This window comes from Melanostigma gelatinosum (assembly GCF_949748355.1).
Source record: "Melanostigma gelatinosum genome assembly, chromosome: 15".
NCBI lineage: Eukaryota > Metazoa > Chordata > Actinopteri > Perciformes > Zoarcidae > Melanostigma > Melanostigma gelatinosum.
This window is the reverse complement of record NC_136648.1, coordinates 9417914-9437351: the sequence shown is the minus strand read 5'-3', so window position 1 is coordinate 9437351 and position 19438 is coordinate 9417914. Positions and strand designations below refer to the sequence as shown.

The window sequence follows — 19438 nt, the reverse complement described above, 5'->3', positions numbered from 1 at the left end:
TGTTAACCTCTCTAGGAGCCGCCATTGAACGAACTGTCGCCTCTCCTTGTTGTCTCGCACACTAAGCCACGCCCCTAGCTTCCTGTAGCTCCTCACAGGACGCTGATTGGTCAGTGCTCTGGCTTGCCAAAACGCATTACTTGAAGCCTGACAAGATAGATTTTTGTGCGATACTTGATCTCGTGATTCTCTTGTGAAGTCAGCTGCCGTGCAAGGTACATTTTTGGTCTGACCCCTAAACAAACCTAAATCTTCACCATTGAATGTCTACAGTTTATCCACATCCCGTCCTTACTCTAGCTTCCATCTTAAAACCGAATCCAAATCTTAAATCGACCTCAACCTCAACTTTAACAAAATCTTAATTCTCATCTGAACCATCAACCATAATCCTCACCATAAATGAGGCCTTTGAAGATGTTTTCGGTGGCTAGAATGACCTCTCTAAGTCATACTGTCTCTCAGAAGGATAGAACCACACAAACGTACAGTCACGGGTCACATAATGATGAAGATGTGAGGGGATGGAGGAGAGAAGAAAAGGAGGAGGGAGTGAACGAGAGGGGGGACCAAGTAGAAAGGGATTCCAGAAAGGAGTCACAGGAGAAGGCCAGCGAAATACAGTCAGTCAGTCAGTCAGTCAGTCAGTCAGGGCCCACAGCGCCCGGTTCATTCAGTCCCAGCAGGGTAACGACTGTGTAACCACAATCCACTAATCCTGCAGGCTGGCAGAGACCCAGGGGAGTAAAACCAGCTGCACCAGTACAACAGCCAGCTCCCACACCAGCATGAGCCGCTTGCTAACCTGCATGACTGACTGCCAGGAACCCGTGCTGGCGGTGCACTCGGATGAAGAGAGATGCCTGTGTGCTTTCTTTGTTGTGCGTGAGTGCAATTGTGTGTTAAAGTGGAAGAAATACACAAAGAACAGTGAAAGGTGTGTCCGTGTGTGTTGCAGATCAGGGTTTTTAGTGTCAATATGTTGAGCAGTTGTCATGCACAGTATCTGGTGTGGCGCAGTTAGCGAGTGTACGATTATTTTTTTGGTTCATCATTTCATTATTTTTCCGACTAATCAATTGGTCAAAAAGATCTTAATCAGTTTTTAATTATAGAGAATAGATATTTGACATTTTGCCCAATCAGTTAATTATCAATATTTAAAAAAAAGATTGACAAATCGATTCAGCACTCAATGTTATCACATGTCTTGTATTCAAATGAATTTTCTGAAGCGAAATGTATGTGATGCAATGTATTAGTGCAGTTTATTCAATTGTACATTCGTTTGATTGGTTTTATTCTGCATACATTTACTATATTTGGATAAATATAGACATTGAAAAATATCCTTGTTTAGTATTGTGATATTGATCCCTGTGAACTGCTCTGATTTTACCCATCAAAGTCTGTTTACAGGTCTTTGGGGAGCACTAATGCATAATGTGAAACAAAATAATGTCGTGGCTCCAGAGGGAGCGTCACAAAATCTGATGAATGTCCTCAAGTGATGTCACTTGAGTCAGCGTCAGTTGGTGGTGAGGACTTTGAAGAAGTTTGAAAATGAATTTGAAAAAGTCTGTTGGTTTTGGTGAGTTGTTTCTGAGCCCGCTCCTCTTCTCCGCTTGAGTTTAGCAACTCAAGGCCACATTAGCTGCTACAACACACCCGGATCTCTGACTGAGCTGTCGGCGGTCAAGTTGCGTTGTTGGTAATGTGATTCGATTTATTTTTTCCAGCTGTACCTCATGAGTCTTACAGTGTTATAGGAGTATAGGAGGAGGCTAATCGTATTGATATTGATAATACCCTGTGATTAGGACCGTGGCTGTATGAGTGGCTTTCTCTTCTAAAACTCAAATCTGCTCGCTCTAGCGTGCATTTATATTATTTCCCAGAAGCATTGCTGACAGTTGTAGCAGCTTGCTGATAAAGTAACAACTTGTCCAATCGAAGTGTTTAGCTGTGTCTATAACAGATGCTCCCGCTATAGATAAACTAATGCTCATTAGGAGAGAACATGATATACTCGTCGTACAAGCAGCTTCAGTCGTGACGTTGTGTTGTTCTGCTTTCAAACATATTCAAGGCTTTTGTGTGTCTCCCTGAATGTTTTCTAAAAACAACAAAAAGGGTAGACAGCAGGCGTAATTAATAATAAAACATTAAGAAGGTATCTTTTATGAGCTCTGTCATTCTTCAAAGAATTTATCACATTACATCTCATGAAATTGTTGCTTTGATACTATTTTAACTGACAGGTAGGTAATTGACTCAGACAAAGTATTTGATTTGTGTTATTTATTCTCCGATCTCACAGTTCTGAGCCTCAGATTGACTTCTGTACACAGTGAACAGGGATCCCTGCCTTGTGGCAGTCTGGGGTTGTGAGGAGCTTTGCACAAGATGTCGTCTAATCCGCTGTCTCCCCTGAGAGATTAGCTTTGTCACCAGAATTAAACCACGACTGGTGTTTGAGATACTGACACAGACGCAAAGCTGAGACTGGACCAGAAGGGACGGACGGGAGGGGAGGGGGGGGAACCGGGACGGACGGGTGAGGAGTCACACGTTTAATGTAGCCGTCAAATAAACTGGAGTAAAGTGTGAATTACGGTCTGTCGTCATCAAAAAAACAGAACAATTGTCGTCTTGGAGATGATTCCCGAGGCTGAAATGGGTGATATGAACTAATCCGTGCATTGGTGCTTGCCATGAGGTACACAATAACAGCGTGTCATCACTCCCATTTCGTTCATTCTGACATTTGGCACAACATTCAAAGATTGAACTTGACTTGAAGTTAAATATGGTAATAAAGAAATCTGCTTATTTTTCCTTTTGAAAAGAAAAATCAGAGAGTTGGTGCCGTGACGAGATCTTAACAACACGTCGAACACATCATGTAATCGTTGCGAGCCAAGTAACGCATGTGCTATCAGCCTTTCTGCATTCAGCTCGCAGTGAGTTGCTGCCTTTGAATAAACCAGCACAGAAGTTGAGTTTGGATCGGACACAGAAACTCTTGAAGTGATGCCAACAAGAGGGAAGCTCGACCCTCTTCTGTGTTTTCAACAGTGACATGTTGATGAAAGACAAATTAGAAATTATTGGTCAGAAAACGCTCCCAAACGGAGAACTTGTTTTGAGCAGCAAAAGAAAGCTGCCTTCAGTGCTTCAGGAAGGTAAGATGTGTCACAGAACTGGGTTTTAGGAGACACGTATCGCTTTCTGCAGCGATGACCTTCCACTATATGGTGATGTTCATGTTTTGGTGCTGTTTCTAAGTAGGCGCTCCCTTTCTGCCACAGATCCAGCGACTGAGTCAAGGTCTGTCCCTGCTCCGGGCAAAACAGGTTCACCCTCACACTTTCCAGCCGTCTGGCCATGAATGATTCACACTGTCCTACTGGTCTATTTTGGTTGGCAACAGATCGACTGGTTTGCTTTGTACAAGGCCTAAAAATGAGAGAGAAGTAGAAGAAGACCATTGTATCTTTAGACAGCAGCAGCTGAAAAACTGCTTTTAATTCGGTAAAATTCAGTTACATTTAAAATACTTAATCCTCAAGTGGTAAAAAAAACACACAAAAATCTTTTGAAGACCTCACCTTGTCTCACTTGTTTTTCTTTTTTTTTTCAGTGTAGTCTCAAAGGGGACAAATCATGAAAAACTCACTTTTTTTACCAACCCACAAACTGTGAGACGAGAACTACCTTTGCAGAGGTGCACTGTATTTTTCTCGCAAGACAATCAGAGCAGACTGGGCTTTTCTGTGAGGTGGAGCTTAAAGAGACAGGCGCCAAAATGGAGCATTTCTGACGGAGGGTGAATACAGATATATTCAGACAAACAGTAGGAGAAAAATAATGTGTTTTTGAACATTTACACATGTTCTAACAGAAGCCCAAAGTAGAACCTGAAAATGAGCATGATACGTCCCCTCTAACAATAAATCCCCTTAAAAAATATTGAAACAAATCATTTGCTGCAGCCTTACTAAAATGACCGCGAATGATTCGTACATTGAAATATGATTGTGAGCCTGAGATTAGAAAATATTAATGTCAAGTCATGCCCCCTACAGAAGAGCCTGGCTTAACTGATCGTCAGGACCTTTAAATAACTCCGACAGCAATCTGTTCCTGGAAAAAGGTTCACACTTGAAAGCTCTGCACTCTGCATTTAGAGAGGGGGATCTCTCCCTCTCCCTCTCTCTCTCTCTCCTCTCTTCGATTCCTCTCTCCTTTCCCTCATCTTGCCGCTGTCTTATGGAACCGCAGCCGATGGTGAGAGAAAGTGCGCAGACTTGATCAAATAGAATGATTTTATTAGTCACTAAGCCGGTGTGCAGAGGACCCTGTTTTATCCGGGCTTTGCGTGCGGGATAAGTCGTCTGTCACACTGAGCTCTGAATGGGATCTAAAGCACCCTGGTGCATCATACATACAAAAATAAATAAAGAAATACACGACAGCACATGTTCTTAAGGCTGAGCAGAATTGTCTGGCTGACAATTTACATTACAACATGTGAATCACTCATCGTGTCCATCCACTCGCTGTAAGACTGACATGGTACCCAGATGTTATGTCATGTGATCTTCAGTCTGCTGTGGAGTAAATAGACTTAGCTTTGACCTGATGCTGGAAATGTTATGGAAGAAATCCCCGTAGATTAATGTTCTTCTGGCCTTTTGCAGAGTCTGCTTCATATTCGGGGAGTTGGTGCAAATGCTGTTAAATATATTTGTTCCGATGCATTGGTGTTATGCGGTGCCATCATCATTACTGTGATTGAGAGTTATTGCGCATGTCTGTATAAACGCTGGCTTTGTGATGTATGGAAATCTCAATAGGATCCTAAAACTGCAGAGATGCTCACTATTGGATCCACAAAGCCTCATTCATTGCTTTTATCGGTGTGCCGTGTGTTGGTTTATATAACTTTCTGTTTCCCTCTAGCAGCACCACTGAATGCTGGAGAATATTTCAATAATGTTGTACATGATCACATGTCTTACATCCTTCTTCCTTGTTGTTTTACAGACTGCACTGAGGAGACGAGGAAGCAGGGAAACATTTAAAGACAAGAAGCCCACGAGTCAGGTAAAAAACAATTCTAAAGACATTATTCATTGAATTCCCTCGGAATTCCTGATCATGAAATATTGTATGCTACAGGCATAAAAGGATAAGCTTGTTGATATTCTATATTTGTCTTTGTGTCAATAAATCCCATGAAAACAACAATAATAAGTACTGGCTGTGTAGCCAAACCTCTAGTATATATATACTGTATACACCACACTGTTGCACTGGGTTACATGTCCCTTCGTTACTTAGGAAACTGTGGTTTATGTTGACACAATCTCACATACACTGTCCTACTGCTGTAAATGTATCAGATAAATCCACTGCTGAAAATAGTCCCCAACAAATGCACCATTCACTCCTGTACAGTGCCATGCAGCTGTTTGTCAACAATGAAAAAGTTATCAAATATGACCAACTTTATCCCTTCAAGTTTTTAATTGTGACATCCTCATCCCTATCACCTTGCTAGGAGGACAGTGCAGACCTCAGGTGCCAGCTCCAGTTTTCCAAAGAGGAGTCCGGCCTAATGAGAAAAAAGATGGCGAAGCTGGGCCGGGAGAAGGACGAACTGGAGCAGGAGCTGCAGAAGTACAAGTCAGTTTACGGGGACGTGGACAGTCCCCTTGCTCTGGCCGAGTGCTCGGGTGGGGGTCCTCACACCACTCGGGAGGCCGAGCTGAGATTACGGCTGAAGCTGGTGGAGGAGGAGGCTAACATCCTGGGCAGAAAGATCGTGGAGCTGGAAGTGGAGAACCGCAGCCTGCGGGCGGAAAACGAAGACGTTCGCTGTCAGTATGAAAGAGACTGCTTTGGGCGGGAACCATTCTCCAGCATGCCCTCGTCGCCATACGGCGGTGACGCGCTGGATTCGGCAAGTGAGCTACGTCGCCATCTGCAATTTGTGGAGGAGGAGGCTGAGCTGCTGCGCCGCTCCATCTCAGAGATTGAGGACCACAACCGGCAGCTGACATCTGAACTCAATCGCTTCAAGTTCGGCCCCAGCAGCAGCTCTGTTGGCGAGGAGGGCAGTGAGGGAGGCCTGTTTAAACCTGGTAATGGGGGGAACGGCAACAGCTCCAGCGGTGGGTTGATGATGGAGGAGCTGAAATCAGCTAGGATGCAGATCAATGAGCTGAGTGGAAAGGTGATGAAGCTGCAGTACGAGAACCGAGTCCTCGTGTCCAATGTCCAGCGCTGTGACCTGGCTGCACACCTGGGCCTGCGCACCGGCAGCCCTCGAGACAGCGACGCAGAGAGTGATGCAGGCCGGCGAGAAGCAGCTGAGGAAGAGGAGGCAGGGCGTCTTCTTCTCCTCCACCCCAAGAGAGAAGGGCCCATCGGGGGCGAGAGTGACTCCGAAGACCTGTTCGAGAAAACCGCAACCACCTCAGGGTTCGGAAGCATCAAACCGTCGGATGGCAGTGAGCTCAGCGCCACTGAACTGGCCAACCGCAGGAGAGAAGAACGTGAGTCGTTCTCCAACGTGAAACGCGAGGCGGATAGGCTCGGGAATACGGTGGACCGTCTGATCACGGACACAGACAGTCTGATCTTTGAGGGCAGGCTGCTGGTGACGACGGGAGAGAGCCTGGAAGGAGGGGAGTCGTCTGGATCCAAACCCGACACCCAAGTCCTGGACACCATCAACACTCGCATGAAGGCTTTCCGCACTGAGCTGCACATCTTCATGGAGAAGCTGGACCATGTGGGGGAGGTGCTGAGAGAAAGGACAGACGATCTGTCACCCATGCCAAACCTCACAGAGTCCAGCAGCTTCCTGTCCACAGTCACCTCCATGTCCCGTGACTCTCCCATTGGCACCTTTGGAAGAGACCTGGTTACAGACTTCCAGGTAAGTTCAAGGGATGGACTTCTTGTGGCCTTTTCTGCTGTTTAAAGGGGACATCCCTCAGTACGTTAAGAGGTTTTCTTTCTGTGGCTGCTTGGTTCTTTTGCACAAAGAGAAATGACAATATATCAATAATTAAGGAGAAGGCCTGTCAGCCAGTATGACAGTTAGCGATGATGAGGAAAAAGTCTATACTTTCGATGATGCAAACAGGATCTTCTTCTAAAATCTTGCATAAGAACATTGTTATGCATCCAACCTCAAAAGCAACCCTTCAGATTGTCCAAGCAACATCACGGAGACAAGACAATAATGCAACAAATGGCTTCATTGCTTTAATTAGATCTGTGTTTTTGTACACAGTGGTGACCGAGGATCTTATTTAGTTTACTTTGGACTTAAATGCTGTACTAATGACCGCACACTTAGGGCCATTACCTACCAAACCTAAATGAATTCTCACATTTACAAATACACCAGTGGGTTTTCTCGTGGCTGTCTGCTATTTGACAGGATTTTGCAGACCAAAGAGTTTTGTCTACTCCTGTTTTAAAGATAGTGGCAGCGCCGTCCATCTGCAGCGGGACACACACTATCCACAGCCATGCCTGTCAATGTGAGTCGCATTAAGTTGTAGGCAAACATAGCTTTTAGGATAGGTTCGGATTCTTTCAAGTCTATCCATATACAATATTTATATGCCAGTACGTATGTTGAGAGAAATAGGGGAGAAAATGCAGGCGTTGTATAAAGACTTTAGTGTCTCCAGAGGGAGCTGTGTGACGTCCGATGAGCTTGATTGGTGCTGAAGACTCCAAGTTTTAAAATGTGTTGGTGCGGAGTTAAAAAAGAAGGGAGATTACCAGATCACTGTCGCTCCTCATCTCTGCTTCAGGCGAGCAGCTCGATGCTACATTAGCCACTACTAGCTTAAGGTTGAGGTTGAGTTGCTTTGTTGGTGATGTAGGCGCCAGGTTTTGACAAGGAGGAAGAATGCATGGAATAGAAAAGACGAGGGATCTCATCTGTTGCATTGATTTTAATCTCTCTCTCTTTTGTTTTTTTTTACTTTTTTATCGCAACTCTGGTTATGTTACAGGAGTGCAACGCTAATTTTAATGTCAGACAAAGCTAATATGCTCAAAGCTCATTTTAGTTGACCAAATGTGTGCACTTTTCAAATGTGTGACTTAATCTGTTATACTCAGGCTGCTGAAGGCTCAAATCAACCCTGACTCAATTTAAAAAAAACAGCTTTTTTGCACAGAGTGAGGTGTCAGTGGATTTTGTCCCCCGTTTCTCACTACAATGGAGTCGCGCTACAACAGGTGCGGAGTTGCTGCTTGTCCAATGAGAACACCGGTGTCCTGAGGCGAGATCAGGGAGCACAGAAACCTCCCGTGGAGCAGAAGAGCAAAAGCTCGCTTGATCTTGATTTTCAGCAATTAATACAGACGGTGAAATCTGGGCCTCGTGATTCTTCTCACTGGGTTTGAAGCAGGAGTTGTCAGAATAGTCGCCAGGGAGATATCTAGCTTAAACGATGCCGGTTTTTGATTCTCCAGTGTTGGTTTTTCCTATAATTGTGACGCAGAATTCACCAAGCGTTTGGATTGGTCACCCACTTGCAGAGAAAGTGATGTGGGATTAGAGCATCATGAGACTGATGAGGTGTCATAGGCTTGAAAACATCCGAACCTTTAATTTAAAGCCCCAAGTAGGACTATTGAGAGACGTCCAGTGCCAGAACAGGCTGACTTAGCAGCACCCCCGCTCCGACATGAGCCGCCCAGCTCCACCACGCTGGCATTACCGCCACCCCTCCCCCGACCCACCATCGCTTGCTGCTGCCACATTCACATCTGCATCTCCATGCACATCGTCATAGCCAGCAGCCCTGCCTGCCTCCTTCTCCCTGCACTCACTGTCTGCAGCCGCCCTGCTTCCAGTCAGCCAGGGCAAATGGGAGGGTGCTTAGGAAGGGTGCTTGAGAGGGTGCTTGGTATGAATGGAGTACTCCAGGAGTTATGGCAGCTTCTTCCATTTGGCTTGATTCAAAGCCTTTTCCTGTTGCATGCATGAGGAAGTTAAGTAATGCTTCTCTCTCTGCAGCTCTGCTCCACCGTGCTATCATTTGTGTGACTCATTATGACGCACAAATAGTGTAGCTATTATGTTTAAACCACACATCATCAGACACGTGGGACTGGTTACTCCATGGTGTTGCTAAGGAGACGAACCATAAAAATGTGTGCACTGTCTAAAATAACTTCTGTTGGATAAGAAAAACAGAGTTACATGGCGCTGCAGTGTGAGTCGCCTGTGGAAGAACCCCGCTGGCTGTCACCCTGCTTTATGTTCTTGCTTTATTGCAGCTTAGCGTCAGTCAACATGTCAACACACTGTGTACCAAAGCAGGTTCATTATCTCTGTGCTGCATGATCAGGCAGAGGCATCTATAGGTGTGTTTTCCAATCAGTCGTATTGGAATAAAACAAATGTCTCCTCAAATATTTCTCACTTCAAGAACCTTAATCCGCTTGGTAGCGATAATGGAGGGAAGCCTCCTCCATTGCTGATTCCAGCCAATGACTTGTTTCTGCGTTGCTCCTTTGCGTGTACGGCTCTCTGGTTAGTCTGGATGAAGCTGGGTGGTTTCCTCGAAGCTCACCGCTGTACTAACGACCTGTTCAAAGCAAAAAGGCCTCGAGTCCATTGAGAGTTGTTGAAGGTAAACAAAGCTGTAGAGCAGTGGAGTGAAATGGAGTGGATTAAGAGCATAAATAGTCACTGCAGCAGCAAAGAGGAGGTAAATATAATCCATGAAAAAAAAATGATCTCCAGACGATTCACCAGAGAAAAGAAATTGAGCTGTTTTCTCTCCGTTATTATCTCAGAGTCCTATTATTTATTATATTTATCTCATAATAACAAGAGCCGTATGTCATCATTACAAGATGTTCATCTCATAATTATCTTGTAAATGATTATGTTATGTAACGATTTCTTGTAAGTCTGACTTTAGTATCTCGGATGTGGATCTTAAGATAACCAAAGTATCCTGCAGTTTCAATCTTTATGATGATGTTTTGGTGCCAAGATCATCAAGTAAAATTAGTATCTTGTAATTATGAGAGCTTTACCAGACACTTATGTGATAAAAGTATAGATATGAGATGAAAGTTTATCATATGTTACAAGATGCTGATCGTGAAGAAACCAAAGAATCTTGCACACTTATTACAAGATTTGTATTTCAGAATTATCTTCAAGTGTTAGAAATGTTTTCTCTTATGTTTCTCATAGTCATGACAAAACTACTGTATTATTATAAAATTACCAATGATTCGATACACAATTCAACGGTGCAGCTCTTGAAATTACAGATAATAATGAGATAAAAATGTAAATACGTGACAATAGTTTCAAGATATGGAAGTCACAACTTTGAGAACATGTCTGAATGTTGCACACTTATGTAGATAGCTATTTGGCACAATAGCATCAAGTTCCTGCTAGCGTGGAAGAATCCTCACCCAGTCATATAACCACGGCCCTGTCTTCATCCTCAAATGCCTCCAGTGTATTTAAAATGCTGTATTGTCTGTAAACAATGTGCATCATGCTCAAGATGCAACTTTCCTGAGCTGACTGCTTCTACAACACGCACGGCTGTGCACAGGCATGTGTTGGACACCTTTAGCGTGCTAGCTCTCGCGCTGCAGTTTGCTGTGGTACCTCTCAGCTGTTGGTTTGGACTCATGTATCCCTCATTGCATGCGCTTCATAACAAGTGTTTTGCATTATTCTTCCCCCCCCCCCCGATTCCCTCTCTTTGTTCCTCTTTGTGTTCCCGCCAGATGTTTCAGCCCATGATTTTGTTCATCCTCATTCTCGTTCTCTTCTCATCTCTCTCATACGCCGTCATCTTTAAGTTGGTCCTTCTCTTTGCGCTTTTCTTCGTACTCTAGTCCGTTTGTTCTTCTCCACACCGTGTAGTCTGTTCATTTTCCCCCTTCAGCTTATGTTCTTTACCCATTTTCTGTTTTGTTTTTGTTTATTTTCCCCGCCCGCTCTTGTCCCGCTCATCCCCTTACTCCGTTTGTTGTCTTCTGTCTGTTTTGTCCACAATCCACCTCACACATCTCCCCCAATACCACCACCGCTATCCTGCACCTGTCCCCCATCCCCTCACACCCACCGTCCACGACCCCCTTCCCTCCCCTCCCCTCCCCCACCCCACGTCACTCACAGTCCGGTCAGAGGGATGAGCTGGAGTGGCGTCTAGGACAGGAGCGAGGCGTGGAGCCCCAGAGCCAGGGTTGGGGCCAGGCCCAGAGCAGGGGAGCCACGGGACTCACTAGGTACCACAGGCCCCTGGCTTTAAGAGCAGAGGTCAGTGCACGGGCCTTCTGTCAACCTGAACTTGATGTTCTAATCATTTATATTGATTCAAACACAAATCTGGTTTGGTTTCTTCTCTGTGGAGCGACAAGTCCTTTCTTTCCAATGGGGAAATGTTGTGAAATACAGCTCTGCAGAGCCTGTAGACGCCCCCAAAACGGTGTCATTTTTTATTTAATTAAATGCTTCATACAGGCAAATATATGAATGGAAATAATCGAATCACGCTTTTACAAATTTTGAAAGTTGTCATGTTATGGACACACCTAAAATGACTAAAATAAGGGTCATTATACTGAAAATATATTATTTGGGGGTTTGTTTTTGGAATATGTGCTAGCCTGAGAAGCAGCGCACCATGGTAAGAAAGACTTAACTTACAGTAAAGCAGTTTATAGCAGTCACAGATGCTGGTCAGTTCTGAGGAGTACAGATTAAAACCTGAAAAAGATTTTCAAAGTTTAACAAGTTTATCTGCAATACTTCTATGTATATACAGTTAAAGTCAAATCTTCAAATATTGTTTGTCCCACAAGGAGCCTTCTCACATCTCTACCAAAATATACAACGTGCCTCTGAGCACGATAAACTTTCAATTTGGCTGATTTTGAATTTGGTTGGTTTCGATCAGAAGGCCGCTCAGTCCAGCATGTCGAGTGACACTCCAGCCACGGCCATTTTTTTTTAATGCTGAACACAATTTCACTCTACTTTCACACGAAATATCCGCTCCCACAGCCACTGATCTTTATTGATTTATTTTATAACCTTTTGATTTAAAATTCTAAAACACCGCACCACATTTCTTCTTTTACTGATTTCAAAGGAACGAGTAGAAAGTAGATTGCAGCCGTAGAACTTCAGAGTTACGAGGCGCTCCTTAAATTCTTGCGCATTTCTTGCACCAAGTGTTTCGATTGCATGTTGTAGTTTGTTGCCCTCTAAAGCAGTGCAAGACAGCTACAGTATATCGACTTGTTCGGCGTATGTCTGCACTCAGTGTATCACGGCTGAGTCTGCACTCTGTCGCGAAGCCCTCTGGCATCGCTTCATCACTACCAGCTGCACCGTCATGACTCCGACTCAGCAGATTAAATGGATGTGAAAGTGCAGTTTACACAGAAGTGTCACAATACACTTTAACACACACACAATCATGGAGGCAAGTAGTAACGTTACTGCGGCACAGATCTGTTAAACCCTTCAGTGACTTGACTCTTTAATAAACCGGCTGGACACTGATGATTCATAATCGCTGCCTCATGCTTGTGTTGATAGAAAACATTGCCCGCTGTTGTGTAATGAGTTCTGGCAGCGGTAATGTGACACGTTACTGTGACAGTTACAGTTCTTGCACATCTGTGTGGATATCTCTTTGTGTCTCTCTCTGCCGCAGTGTAATCTGTGAGGTGAAATGAATGAATGTGAAAGCGGCTCAAATGTGGCCGGATTAGCTCTGCGCTGTAGGCCTGTGTGATTTGCATTTGACATTTGGGCTGACAGGGAGGTGATCCAGGGTCAGTACTCACTGAACAGCTCAACTTACTGTTGGAGGGTACAGTAAACGGCCCCGATCGGATGGAAGAAGGGAATCGCATTAAAAAAAACGCTGCAATTTCCAAATTGTCAAAGTCTGCACTGTTTAGGAGGACGGACAGGGACGTCTTGTAAAGGAGTTGAAGAATCATTACATTCAAAGCCATAAACATAAGCATCTCATTTCCCTATGAGCATTTATTCACCTGTAGGAAAATCCTAAAGTGCATTTCTTGGAAATAATGCCCGTCACAAGGTTTAGTAGCGTTGATAGAAATCATGATCTAGAGAAAGCTTTCTCTGAGCTCTTTCGATGTGTTGTTGGTGTCGTACAGCTCTAGTAGAGTACGTTCGCTGTTTAAATATACAGTATTTATTCAGTCATTTTGTTTATCACAGTTTATCATCAGTATCCTCTTCATTAAAGTAACCTTTTGATAATTCAAAGAAAAGGACGCGAATGAGTTGGACATCGTTTTGAGAAACACACTTATTTGCTTTCTCGCTGAGCGTTGGATGAGAAGATCGATACCGCTCTGACACGGACAATATGAAGTCACAGCCAGCAGTCGGTTAGCTTAGCTTAGCATAAAGACTGGAAACAGGATGAAACTGCTAGCCTGGCTCTGTCTGAAGGCTCAATAAGTTATGTCTTGTTTGTTTCATCCGTGCAACAAATAGTAAAGTGAAAAGAGAGGAGTTGCAATCTCAGAGGGGGTTTTGTGCCAAACTATTTATTTGTGTGACTTCCTGGAATCTCCACCTTTTGCCTGAGAACTTCATAGTGATGTCCACACTCCAGGAAGTCATTTTTACTTTAAAGGTGCTGGTATTCACATTTTTGTTCCTTTTGGAGAGAGCCAGGCTAGCTGTTTCCCCAGTTTCATGTTAGCTAAGCTAACTGCCTGCTAGTTGTAGCGTCATATTTCGTGGAGACACATGAGTGATATCGATCTTCTCTTTCTAAAAATGTTAAACGACTCCCTTGAGATTTGATATGCTTTCGTTTGAGGTTTTATCAAAAAGCTTTGAAGTTGCTAGATGAAGAAATATTAAGTCCAGATCAAAACATGTGCAGCATTAAATCATAATCACTTCCTGAGACATTGTAGAAGAAGGTATAATGGGATTCCTCTTGTGTGAAAGTCAGACCTCATTTGAGGCTTTTCAGTGAGTTTTAGAGTCGCAGTGGAAATCGTAGAGCACAAATACAATCAAGCGTAATCACCTAATACAGAAGACCGTGTGATTTAGTTCGACTATCAAATACAGCTTTACCGAGAGACAAACGGGACGATAGCGAGATATCGACATGTGATGTCATTGAGCCAAAGTGTTTTTAAAGTAACCGTGTGCTGTGCTGTTGTGGGTTCAGCTCCGGGACACGCCTGCTGCTGACATCCAGTTTCGTCTGGATCACGAGCGAAGGCTGAGAGCAGCGGCGGAGGAAGAAGAGGCTGTCGGTCCTCTTCCTCAGGTACAGTCATGCCGTCAGTCACACAATGTGTGAGCGTAGGAGCACCAGCAGCACACTTCATTTGTTCTGCTGTCTTTGCTGGAGTTTCAACATGATTTAAATTAAGTGTCACCACTGGAGAGGAAAGAAAGTCTTTGCTTTAATATCCATAACTGAATTTTGTTTTAGACTTTGATGGATGTTGAACTGTCTCCATTGTGTCGCATGCAATTTACACTAAGCCCCTTTTTTGTACGACATTATCCTTTTAATCAAAGATGAAAAGTTGGAAAAAAAGAAAAGAAATGGTGCGTAGAAGTCTGGGTCTATGTTTTAAAATACAAACATTTTGTCATTTTAAGCACACAAAATCATAAAAATGTCCTAGTTTTCTTAATATTCTGAAATTAAACAGAATGTCTTTGGGTTGTTTTTTTTTACCGTTGGTTGGACAAAAAAGCAATTTGGATATATGTGTATTTGTACATGTTTATTTGTATATATATACAAATGTCTGGCCATAAATGATCATATGATATATTTATTATTTAACCAATAGACCTACTGAAACATTGCATGAGGTTGCATATCCTCACTTACCATTATTATTTGAGTATGACGGTTTGGAATGAAACCTTTTACCGTCGATGTGAAGCTCGTCTTTCCTCCGGTCCCTTCCACAGCAGGAAGACGAGCGACTGCATCTGGAGGCCCAGCGTGCAGGTCTGGAGTTGCAGGGACTTCAGACCCATGAGGTGCCCTGGCCTCAGGAGAGAGCCCTGCTGCAACAGGAGGTTCGCCTCTTCAGACGCAACAACATCATCTTCTACATGAAGCTCAGGTGGATCCTCATGCACTGGAGGCTCGGCCGCAAGGACGACTCCGAAGAGGAGACGGCGAACCCGGAGGTGAGTCAGAGGTTTAATACGTCGGAGGCAGGTTTAGGTTTTTCAAACATCTCCCGGCATGAGTTGAGTCGAGCACTGGGAATGAGATGTTCAAATGTTCAGTTTGGCTCTTTGCCGGGAAGTCTTTTCTCCTGAATTATCACAGCTCTTGCACTGACGTGCAAGTCCAAAGTATTTTAAATGATAAGGTTGTTTGCGAAGATGCGTGTGATTGGGAAAGGAGTGAACATTCGACAAATGAGGAAAATTAGGCGTTTCTCTGCCTTCTGCCCCATTGCATGCTGGGATAAGCTCAGCGACTGTGAGCCTGAAACAGAATGTGTTGGTACAGAATAAATTAGTGCGTGATTTAAAACACAGGCTTTTCATGGCCTTATCATCTGTTCCATTTTTGAGAAGTTGGAGGGCATCCCAGAGCTGGGAGTGATGACGGAGCAGGCGGAGGGGGAGTCGGATGGAGACGACAGACCGTGTTTACCACAATCTCCAGGGAACGCCCCCGACCCTGGGCCCATCATCCCTCTGCCGTCGCCTGATCGACACCTGCAGCATCAAAGACAGGTACTCACGTTTACAACTCCTCCACTGGTTTTTGGCATTCATTTTATTCAGACAAAATTATGATAAATTGCCATTTCAGTGACTCAACTTTCTGAACATAGCATTATTTAACAAGAGTCAAGTTTTCAGCCATGTTGTGATCTAGAAGCTTTCAAACAGATTTACCTGAGCCTATGCTGAAAAATCAAATACAGCGGAGACAAGAGGGTCCATAGCATTTTGAAAAACCGACACACGGCTGAAATCAGCTCATTATTTATCTTTCGCCGCTCTGTCAAACTAATTTTGTTTCATCATGCTTTGGAAACAACATATTCTTTGTTTTATAAGTTTGTGTTGTATGAATTATAACTGTACAGATACATTCCTAAGCATGTGCATTAGTCCTTACTTATTCAGCTTTAGATGAATTTAATAATGTAGCCCCTCCATGCTACACACAGAAATGTTAATTAATACAAAGATATTAAAGAAGAAAAACAAAATCGGTAAAATACAATAGAAACACTTCAGTAATTGTAGCAAGGGAGAATCCTACACTAAAAAAGATAGTATACAGTTATATTATACTCACATAAAAACATACACGTAATGAACACTATAACTGTAAAGTTGAAGTACAAAGAAATAGTATGGTTACATGTTGTACTACCTGGTCATTTGCAAGTGCTTTCATCATTTCAAGTGTTTGTAAAAACAAATATTAATTTCTATAGTCGTAACTCTGTGTGTGTGTTGAGCTTTTACATTTCTCTCGTTCATTGTTTCAAATGCATGTTTGGCAGCCGCTTATTAGAGCACTTTGGCATGGTATGCAGATGATAAATTTGGCCTAGATAACGAGTTAGAGGCAGTAATTATTTTTGAGTACACAAAAACATGGACACTCATCAGTTAATTAAATGCAAAAGAAGACAAAAGGAGCGTCTGTTCTCCATACTGCCGAAGGTTTCACAGATAGATACACAAAAGAAGATAAAGGAAGGTTGTCGTTTATGCTCGTATGGAAAGTTGCTCATGTGAGGCCCCCTTTGCTTCCTGGTTATACTGGACTGAAGTGCACTGGCCTTTTAGCACCTGAGCTCATATCGCGTTCACAGCGCAGGCTGGCCGAGCCGGCGGCGCTGCAGTGAAACCTCGAGGTGATGTTTTGCTCACAGACTCCTTTGTGCTTCACTGCCTCCTGCCAAGACCTGAGGAGTCTCCACAGCAGGACCACCAGAGGCAAACAGTTCTCCACACACCTCTCTATGCAGGAAAAACACGCTCTTCACTGTCTCAAACCCCCTGCATCGAAAATGGACTAAAATAAATACTTCGTCTTCAATTACTGCACTACTCAGAGGGATTTCACTTCATTTCAAGTTAGGATTTTTGAGCGTAAGATTTTATATGTACACCCAACTGTGTGTACAGGTTTTAGTGTTTAATTGTCAAGGTGGGATGGGAAAGGACAAGGATAAAATAAGAAGAAGAGCAGGAGACAGATGAGAAACCGGATGGAGAAGTTCAAGTGAAATTGATTGATAAAGCACTCACAAAGCAGGTTTGTCCCAAAGAGCTTTACAGAGAAACAAAGGACACAAACAAGAGACAAGCCCATCGAGATAAGGACAGAACTTGCTGAACTTGCCACGTCCATGTGTGTGTCTGAGTGTGTTGGATTAACCTTTCCTAAATGATTGTTTTGTCTCGATCCGCTTCGTACAGTTTGGGGAGAACCGGCAAGTGCTGCAGGCCCTGCGGACGCTGCTGGAGGAGTTTCAAATGGAGCTGCAGGAGGAGGAGTCGCTGCGATGCCAACTGCAGCAGTCCTACGCCAATGACAAAGCCGCCTGGGAGGTCAAGTGGGCAGAGATGAAGTGCCAGTTAGCCCAGGTACAGATGGCGTCTCAGCGCCCACCTTAAGGGGATAGAAAACTGGCGGTGCATTCAATAAGCAGCAAGGTGACAGTAAACACGTTGCCTTCTCCACGGATGAAATCCCACTCAGGGCAAAGCCGTAATAAGGAGAGAAAAAACAAATCTTTTTTTATTGCTGTTTAACTTCCCCTAAGGGCCGATCCCTGTCATTTTGAGAGTACAGCAATGGAATAAAGTTTGGCCTTGATCCATATCCCAAGTGACAAACAAATGGACAAAACATAATTCATAATCACCCCTCAACAATTCAATTGAAACAGGAAGGACAGCTTCCAATAAGATGAGAATATGATGAATTGCCTGCTTGGCACGAATGAGTCTGTCACTGTGCAAACTAATTCATTCAGCATTCTTCCAGCGCTTCTAAGTGAACTCAAAATGGCCTAAAGCACTCTCTTATATTCCGAATGGAAGTTTGAATACTTTGTAGATTAGGATCAGAGTATATTGATTTAAACCAGAGAAGAGAACATGGCTAGCTGATATCGCTTATTTCGTACGGAGTTCAGCGATAATTAGGTCAATGTCAAAAATGTTTAAATTCACAGTTATAGTATAAGGCCTCCAATGTGTTTTTTCCCCAAATGTTTTTTGCTGTGGCTATATTATCTGTGCAGATGTGTTTTTGTTTGTACCGGTACTTTCCTCCTGATGCAAATTCAAAAAATGCACTGCAGGAATGCACTGCTGATTTCATTTTGTTTTTTGTTTTTCTTGTGTTGCATGAAGGGAATACGGCTGCATTTTGTGTGCAATCCTGTCTTATACAATGACAATAAAAGATAGAATGAAAAGTCCAAAACCAGCACGCCATAGACACGGGGGGCTGAGATGATGAAATACAGCCGTTTGAGAAACGCATCCATGAGTCTGAAGATTTATCAGACGCAAAAACACCACAAAACAGGATTTTACAACTCTTGAAAGTTGTCACTTGATAATTGTTTTTTTTGTCTTTGCAAGCTAAACAGTTGAATAACCCTGCTCACATTACAAAGTACTCTGCCTGTTTGCAGAGAAATGAGCCAATCCCACATTGGGGAAACCAACGTGGGAAATATTCAAATGCTACACCAACATTTAGTGGCTTTAGATGTGAAGACAGAGTATTTTTAATGTGTGTAGTTGTGGTCAGGACCAACCTCGTGTTATTGGCATTGGCCATCAAGACTAGACGACAGTGGTGAAAAGTAACAAAGTACTTTTACTCAAGCACTGTTCTTAAAGGAAGAGTTCACCCAAAAACCATATGAAATGTATATGGTGCTCGCCTCACTAGGCTCTCTATGAAATCAAATGGCCTTAAGGAGAGCGGAGCACCCGAAACATACCAAAATTCTTGGAAATAAGTCATTCAGTATGAAAAAAATCATTAAAAAATGACAAATCAAGGAAAGAAACCTAAATCCAAAGACAACTAAGAGAATGTGTTTGAATTTGATGGTAGACAAAAAGATCAATACTACGTTTTGAGTGGACGAACTGACGGAAAGGTACAACAGTGTGGCCCAGAGGGGTTGAACGGTATCATGATGGTTTGCGGTGCAGTCGGAGCCTCATTGTCTGCTGTGTCTGACTCCATCTCCAGATTGTCTTTCCCTTTGGGCGGAGCACGATCAGGACAGGTGGCCAACAATGTGGAAAAAACAAAGCTTGTAATCAATTTAAAGGACATTGAACATGTTGTTTCTTGACCACATGTAT

The 19438-nt window shown here is 43.4% G+C and overlaps 1 protein-coding gene across 1 annotated transcript in view; it reads left to right on the top strand.

The window, feature by feature from the left end:
• The window catches only part of mtcl1 (microtubule crosslinking factor 1), a 50343-nt gene that overhangs the window by 18106 nt on the left and 12799 nt on the right, over nt 1–19438 (top strand). Inside the window, exons 4-10 of the mRNA XM_079284663.1 lie at nt 5050–5109; nt 5567–6949; nt 11201–11341; nt 14262–14363; nt 15026–15250; nt 15641–15811; nt 17522–17689. Coding sequence (XP_079140789.1) covers nt 5050–5109; nt 5567–6949; nt 11201–11341; nt 14262–14363; nt 15026–15250; nt 15641–15811; nt 17522–17689 — 2250 coding nt within the window. The remainder of the gene's footprint in view (nt 1–5049; nt 5110–5566; nt 6950–11200; nt 11342–14261; nt 14364–15025; nt 15251–15640; nt 15812–17521; nt 17690–19438) is intronic.